Source organism: Thrips palmi, unplaced genomic scaffold (genome assembly GCF_012932325.1).
Source record: "Thrips palmi isolate BJ-2018 unplaced genomic scaffold, TpBJ-2018v1 HiC_scaffold_15, whole genome shotgun sequence".
NCBI classification, from domain to species: Eukaryota; Metazoa; Arthropoda; class Insecta; order Thysanoptera; family Thripidae; genus Thrips; species Thrips palmi.
In genome coordinates this window covers 13,794,819-13,802,673 of record NW_023144624.1, presented here as the reverse complement: position 1 = coordinate 13,802,673, position 7,855 = coordinate 13,794,819, and the positions used below count along the sequence as shown (strand labels likewise).

The 7,855-nt window shown below is 50.2% G+C and overlaps 2 protein-coding genes across 2 annotated transcripts; both read left to right on the top strand.

The window, feature by feature from the left end:
* Positions 1-1,340: 1,340 nt before the first annotated feature.
* On the top strand, positions 1,341-2,956 carry LOC117640907 (uncharacterized protein C1orf194 homolog). Its single transcript, XM_034377899.1, has 4 exons — positions 1,341-1,497; positions 1,880-2,011; positions 2,240-2,434; positions 2,518-2,956. The coding sequence occupies exons 1-4, from the start codon at positions 1,387-1,389 to the stop codon at positions 2,773-2,775; spliced, it is 696 nt and encodes a 231-aa protein (XP_034233790.1). The 5' UTR covers positions 1,341-1,386; the 3' UTR covers positions 2,776-2,956.
* A 411-nt stretch (positions 2,957-3,367) lies between these two features.
* LOC117640903 (U4/U6 small nuclear ribonucleoprotein Prp3) lies at positions 3,368-7,011 on the top strand. The gene is made up of 13 exons (XM_034377893.1): positions 3,368-3,525; positions 3,929-4,086; positions 4,167-4,429; positions 4,521-4,694; positions 4,772-4,981; positions 5,092-5,280; positions 5,354-5,514; positions 5,593-5,681; positions 5,765-5,907; positions 6,000-6,214; positions 6,336-6,482; positions 6,557-6,647; positions 6,765-7,011. Exons 2-13 carry the CDS (start codon positions 3,936-3,938, stop codon positions 6,915-6,917), a joined length of 1,986 nt encoding a protein of 661 aa, XP_034233784.1. The 5' UTR covers positions 3,368-3,525; positions 3,929-3,935; the 3' UTR covers positions 6,918-7,011.
* Positions 7,012-7,855: the final 844 nt, after the last annotated feature.

Below are 7,855 nucleotides of genomic sequence, written 5' to 3'. Positions count from 1 at the left end.
ACAATGAGACGGGAACTGCGGCCATTCGGAAGCTCGCCAGCTCACGGCGCAGGAACGAAGGGTGGGGGCGACTGGGCGACCAGGGCGACCGGGGCGAGGGCCGCATCGCCGCATCGGCTTGGCGGTGAACCCACAGGAGCCCACCCACCACCAGCCGTCCTGCTGCTGGCTTTGTGTTGATGTGGACCAGCGCCATGCCGTACGTCCTGGTGCCCGGCCGAGTGCCCGGCCAATGGGCAACGGGGGCGACGGGGCCGCCGGAGACGAGACATTGCCTGTTAGCCAAAGGCAGCCAGCGGAGACAAAGGGACCGGCGGTGTGCCGGGGCTGGGCCGCCTTGGGGCTCGAGGGGCCGCCCGGCCGTCGACCCCCACTGCGGCGTCACCAGAGTCCTCCAGCCGCCGCGGCGCCGCCGGGGCGCCACATCCAGACTGGAGCACTGGAACGGGGTCGCCGCCGCGTCGCCGCGTCGCCCCGCTGCAGCGCGCCGTCGCCACCACATCGCCGCGGCGTCGCCAGGGTTGCCAGGATCAATTCCGGCCCGGGTTGCGGACGCAATCAACGGTGCGCGCGGGGGGATGCTGCTGGAGCTGGTCGCGTACACTGCGAGTGGCGAGGCGGGCGACTCCTGGTGCGGGGGGCGCGGTCACCGCGGGTAGGCACACTGCTGCTTGCTGACATTTCGCCGATCGGGGTGCTCCTCGGGCGCGGCGCGAGGCGAGGCGACGCGAGGCTGCGCCACGCACAAGACGTCTGTCTCTGTCACCGAAAGGTCACAAGGCGCCGCGAGGCGACGCGAGGCACCGCGGCTTTGGCACTTTGGCCCGGCACGTGCACGCCGCCCGACGGCGACCCACGGCGACCCACGCCGCCACCTTTTCCGCGCGGCCGCCCTCAATAAACAATGCAGCCCCGCAGAAACACACAAACACACCGTGAATAAGAAACGCGACGCGTCGTGACGCGGGGAACCAGGGGGGCCGACCAAATTCGCCACACCGCCAACGCGCCAAAGTCTGGGGAAGTCTCCTGTGAATTCGATATTTGAGGCGTTGCCGTGGCGACCCGCACAGCAGACAGCAGGTCAGTGGGTTAGGCCTCGCGGCGGGGCTGCGCCAGGCTGCGCCCGAAAACGTCGCGGCGGCGCCCGTCCCGCTCCACGCCGCACGTGTCCTGCGGCCCCGCGGAGCATGAGAAATTCAGCAGGCCGCTCCGGACGCAGCCGCGCGCTGTCAGTGCCGTCAGTGCCGTCAGTGCTGCCAGGCCTGGCAGGTGTCTGGGCGCCAGTCCGGGCAGGGCCAGTCCGGGCCTAGGGCCAGCCTAGGGCGGCCAGGCCAGGGCGGGAAGCGCACCCAGCACCCAGCCCGCTACATCGCCGTCGTCACCATGCCCGTCGTGTGCGGGGAGCGGCTGGTGCGCAACCACGGCCCCTTCCCGCTCATCCAGTCCGAGGGCTACTGGAAGCAGCTGCCCGACACTCGCACCGTCCACGTCCCGGTAAAGCAGCCAACCGCCCGCCACCAGGCCGAGTGGTACTCACTCGCCACTGGTGCACGTCCGCGTCATGGCGCTGCCCGCACTGCGCCGCTTGCGCCGCCAGTGTTGTTAGAGTCCACGAGCACACTGCCTTTGCGGCGTCGCCCGCTCGCGTCGTCTGCTCGCGTCGTCTGCTGGCAGCCCTCCACCGTAATAAAGGCCCGCGAATTGTTTTGATGCCATTGTTCTGGCCGCTGGGCTACGCGGCCACGCGCGCGTGATGCTGATTACGTGGCGCGCGTTGAAAAACGGCCTGCCGAACCGAATGCCGATGCGCCGATCGGCATCGGCGTTGGCAGCGTGGGCACGGCGGCCAAAATGAAACAGCCTCTCCTTTTGGCAGCCCCCGGCTCCTGACGGGCCCTGCCCGCCGCCGCTAGACGCCGACCAGGTGCAGGCCCTCCTCCGCCACCAGGAGTACCTCCGCCTGCAGCAGGCGCGGGGCCGCGCGCGCAAGGAGGACGGCGCCGACAAGGTGAGGGGCACTGCGGGGCGTGTCCACGCGGCGGCCTTGCATTGTCCACCCCTACTGTATTGCTATTGACGGCTGGACCACGAGCTCTTTTCCGAACTGTGCCTCCATAGCTCTGTCTCGCTCGCCACCCTACGCGACACCGCATGAGTGCAAGGAAGCGCGACGAGGGCACTGTTCGGAACGGAGCTGCTGGAACGCTTCCAGACCGCCACACTGTGTGCTCCACAGGATGAGTCAGGGGTGCTGCCGGTGGGGCAGACCATCGTGGACCCGACGGCGTCCCCGCGCTGGGCGGATTGCCTCAGCCCCTGGGAGCGCCTCAACACGCACCACACCCTGGCCAGCGTCCGCCGGCACGCCCAGATGCACCGCGCCTACGAGCCGCGGGACCAACTGGACTACGCCCTGTCCTCGGCCTACCACGTGAGTACTCGCGGGAGCCGCCGCGGTGCGTTCAGTCCCTCCTACACTGCTTTCTGACTCGACGAGCTTCGATGTTCTCCCAGCACGACTCGTCGCTGTGGGCGGACGGCCGCGACGTGTGCCTCCAGCCCGAGACGCTGGGCCGGCCGACCTGGCGCGTGCTGCGCAACCTGAGGGTGCTGCCCGAGGACCCCGTCGAGGACCGCGGCCACCCGCTGCGGCAGAGCGGCCTCTCGTCCAAGGTGTCGGTGCACAGCGTCAAGCTGGCCATCAGCGGCAACCACATGTCGCAGACCAACGCGGGCTTCTCCAGGAAGGTGGACGGCACCTTCTACAGCTAGCCCTCCACCAGCTCCAGCAGCCCACTCCGGCCCAACGGCCTCGGGGCGCAGCTTCAGCCCCTTCAGCCTCGACGGCCAAGACGACACTAATTGCATTCAAGTGTACCCATTCCACTTAACAGAGCTTACCGGTTCGGTCTAGTCTCCATGTGATAAACCATACCTAGAAATAAATTACAATAAAAAAAAACCCTGTGGTACAGTTGTCTTGCCTGCATTTAAAAAAAACTAAACGATGTGAACGAACAAGACGTACACCAAATAAAACTAACAGAGAGAGACGTTGAAATCATACTCACTGGTCGATTTACGTAAAAATCTGAAAGGTCGAGTAAATTGGCAAATTTACTGCTCGCCACATTTGGCGTTGTTGTCAAAACAAGCGCCGCCATTGGAATCTACTTGGCTAGGTTAGGTTAGGTTCGCTCATGTTGCGAGACGTGCTTTAGTGACGTGTTAAGGGCAAATGCACTTTACGGCGTCTCTGATGTAATTTATCATTCAAACTTACCCTTCGGGAATGTTTGTTTTAAGGAACAATTCAAAATTTCCGCTCTATAGCTTGCGGAAGTGTCCGGTGAACCACCTACGGATTGCGTCTGCTACTTCCGGTTCTCTCTCGGACCGACCGCCGATGTGTTGTTTTTGGTTAAGTTTTACGTTGGTCGTTTTCAGTTCGTATTGTACATATTCAGTTAATACACCTTGATAATTCCCCCAAAAATACCCGCGGAAACTCCGCATTTTTCGGTAAGTTCTGGCACTGTTTTGTTGCCCTATTTTTTAAAAAATATGGCTCCTGGAAGGTTGTTTATGTCCCCCAATATTTGTAACCTATAAAAAAGCGGTCGCTTTTGGAAGTATATTTTGTGTTTATATTATGGTTTGTGCTGTTTCTTTGCGTTTCATTCGTCTGAGTCTTCTTTAATTTGGTTTAGTAACAATTCTTCTTTTGCTCACCTTGCATACTTTAATGTTTGATTGAATTTGATGATGCACACAACATCTCTATTTCGAACAACAATTTCTATATTTCGTTTTAAAAACTACAACCAAATATATTCAATTTCATTTTCTGAAGCTTATTTGGAACCTTGCGTTTTACAAATTTATTCTAATAAGCCATTTTTTACAACTTGTTGTTTGTTTTCAGATTGAAGATGACGGCTTATTTGTCTAGAAAAGACGTTGAAGAGATCAAACCTCACGTTGATAAAACAGTTGAAAATTTTTTAGGTTTTCATGAACCTACTTTGGTTACGACGGCCCTCAATTGCCTTTCGTCTGGCTATGACAAGCAAAAAACAACAGGTATGTCTTATCCAAACTGTTTACATTGCAGAAGTTTAGCTTCAAATTGAAAGTTTATTTCAATTCTTTTGCATTTACAGATAAGCTTGCTGCACTTCTTGACTCAAGAAAAGCAGAACATTTGACAGACAAAATATTTTCTTTGGCGGAGGGTTTAAAGGCAATTCATCGATCCCGAAATGATAGTAGGAAACGACACCATGATGAAAAAGATGACAGAGATTCAAAGAAAGTTAAAAGGGAGAAGGAGAAGGTGGCTGATGTGGAAACCAAGAACTCCACCGCAGATATTTCATCAGATAGTGCACCAAAACCTAGTCCTGGCCAGCTATCAGCAATTCAGGTATTCATAAAATTTAGTTCAAACTTAAACTTACGTTTGCACCCTTGTAATCCAATATACTATAAAGTTATGTTCTCTGTTTGTCTTCCAGATTAAAGAGATGATGGCAAATGCCCAGAGAATGATTGAAGAAAGAAAGAAGGCTCTCAATGCTTTAAAAGGAGATGATAAATCAGTGAAACCAGCTGTAGCAGCTGTTGCAGCTCCTGCTGTGAAAAGTGCTCCCGCTGATCTAGAAAAAGCAAGAAAAATTGCCCAGCTTCAGGTACTTAACAGTTTATTTTGTTTTATGTGCCTAGTTTGATTGTTACTGCTTTAATTATATTTAGTTTCTATTTTTAGGCTCAAATTCAATCAAAATTGTCCACTGGTGTCTTACCTGGAGTCCTGAGTGGGATAAGTTCAAGCTTAGGCAATAATGCTAACAGCCTGATTCCCACTCGTCAACCCCAGCAAGAAAAACCTGTACCCCTCATTTTAGACAGTGAGGGTCGTACTGTCGATAGTTCAGGTAAAGAAGTTCAGCTTACACACCTAGTACCATCTCTCAAGGTAAGTTTAAAAGTTTGTCACAGTACCTGATGAATCTATGTAGTTCTTTTATCATTCATAGATAATCTTATTTTTTCATTATTACTATATTCTTTCTACTTTATTTGTAGGCTAATATTCGTGCAAAGAAAAGGGAAGAATTCCGTCAACAACTTCAAGAAAAACCTGTAGAAGAACTGTCTGAGACTCATTTTTATGATCCTAGGCTTGGCATTAAACCCTCCGTTCGTAACAAGAGAGCTTTGAGGTTTCATGAGCCTGGCAAGTTTCAGCAGTTGGCTGACAGAATGCGTATGAAGGTAAACCTCCTTTCTTTGGCCATTTGGTAGAGTTAGTGGAAGATCAATAAAATATCTTATGATTTTTGTTTAGGCTCAACTGGAAAAGCTGCAAAGTGAAATCTCCCAAATTGCCAAGAAGACGGGTATATCATCTGCTACCAAACTTGCTCAAATTGCTCCTAAAGAACAGGCTGAGGATCATGTGCCAAATGTGGAATGGTGGGATTCTGTTATACTTTTGAAACGGGATGGGTAAGTAAACTCTGTGGTTGAAATGTGGATTGATGCTTTCTTGATCATTCATGTTTATTTTTACATCTTTTAAATCAGGTACAAAGCAGATGAATCTGGCACAATTCCTATCAAGGAGCAGGGTATCACACATCTTGTGGAACATCCCATTCAAATGCGTGCACCAAGTAATAAACACATATGCATTGTTTATGTTTTGCTTCAAAATCTGAACGCATTACCTATATCCTAAAATTTTATTTGTTCTCAGCTGACCCTCTTAAACCTATCTACATGCCTGTCTTCCTTACAAAGAAAGAACGTAAAAAGCTGAGGAGGCAAAATCGACGAGAGGCGTGGAAAGAAGAACAAGAAAAAATACGTCTTGGTTTGGAAGCACCGCCTGAGCCCAAAGTATGTTCTGTTGAGAACTTCTGTTCCAAGCATCCTATTCACATAAAGTTAAAAATATTGTTTGACACTATTTTCTTGTTTATTCTTTCCAGCTAAGAATATCAAACTTAATGAGAGTTCTGGGAACAGAGGCAATCCAGGATCCCACAAAGATTGAAGCTCATGTGAAGGAGCAAATGTTGAAGCGTCAAAAGGCTCATGAAGAAGCCAATGCTGCTCGGAAACTCTCCTCTGAAGAGCGTAAAGAGAAAAAGATGCGGAAGCTAAAAGAAGACACCTCTCTTGGTGTGCATGTTTCTGTTTACAGGTAGGATTTGTGTATTTTTAAAAAGTTGTTTGGGTTTTGACTCCTTATTTTTTAGTTGATTTACCACAGATTATTGATTCATTGCAATTTTGTCCTATGATAATTTTTCATTTTTCTTTAGAGTGAATGATCTTATGAACCCGGCTAAGAAGTACAAGGTTGAAACGAATGCTAAACAGCTCTTTATGACCGGCTGTGTAGTATTGTTTAAAGATTGCAATGTAGTTGTTGTGGAAGGTGGTCCCAAGCAGCAAAGCAAATACAGAAGGTAAGTTTCCATACATTCTTTCCATTCCTCATAATGTTTTTGTACTTACTAAGAATTTAATGTTTGCACCTCAGGGTAATGCTACATCGTATCAAATGGGAAGAAGACTCAGTAAAAGATGCAAGTGGAAATGAAGTCCCGAATAAATGTGTGTTAGTTTGGGAGGTAAGAAACTGAAACTATTATTGCTGTTCCTTCACTTTTCAAACAAAATTACGTCATATAACAACATTTGGCTCCCTTTGCCTTAGTTTAATATGTGTTATTACATTCATTTTCCAGGGTACAGTTAAACAAAGAAACTTTGGTGAGATAAAATTCAAGGTGTGTCCCACTGAAATGTTGGCCAGGGAACATTTCAAGAGAAACAACGTTGAACAATACTGGGACTTATCATACAGTGGGGCCGTTTTAGAAGCCACTGATGATTCATAATCATGTTTCCAATAGGCTATTCTGTCTGTATATAGTTGTATATTTTTCAATACATTTGACCCTCAAATAAAATTGTCATTATTTACCTAGCCTACATGCATAGTTTGAATTTAAGAATACTTTCAGCTTAGGTAAACAGTAACTGGGCTTGCATCAGAAATGAGAGTCACAGCTCAGATTTAACAGTGGTGGGTAAGAAATAATTGAGAAATTTTCTTAACAAATAATTTTATTTGAGAAAAGATGAAACAGTCCCATAGGGAAGAACAGTCATTGTCCCAACAAAACTTTCATACAGAGGCAATTAGCCAACAATGGAGCTGGTCCAATTGACTCGTAACATACCAAGAACCACACTCAATCATTACGACTCTATTGAAAATGAAACTGACAGTTTCAGCAACAGAATCAGCTGATCACATTCATTCCTTCTTATTCACAAAATTTTGTCCGTTATAAAGAGCACAGCCACAGTGAGAACATTAAAGGGGTGGTGACAGTCATGCGACGCTAGGTCCTGGAGGCCAGGACGCAGGACACGTTGCTCTCACGATGACGGCTTTGGTATGAGGAGAGAGGCGACGGTGCTGATCCCCAGGATCGAGTCCAGCTCCTTGTCTCCGGTCGAAGGCTGCGGCGCGAGCAGCCCTGGGTTTCTTAACCTCTCCGCCTCCTTGTCTTCGTTCCTCTTCATCAGCCAGTAGCCGAAGCCCAAGCAGATCATGGGGAGGACGGATATGGTATCCAGCATTCGGAGACCCATTGTGATAGGCGACAAGCCCGCGTTCCAGGAATACGCCACTGTGAATCCGCCTGGGGCACGTCAAAGTCGATTTTCGGACGTCGAACACACAGAACCGATCGGCTGTCCTGTCTGTCCTCCTGTCGGCTGCTGCGCCGTAGCCCTGGCAACAGTCAGCTGGCCGTTATTTGCAGTG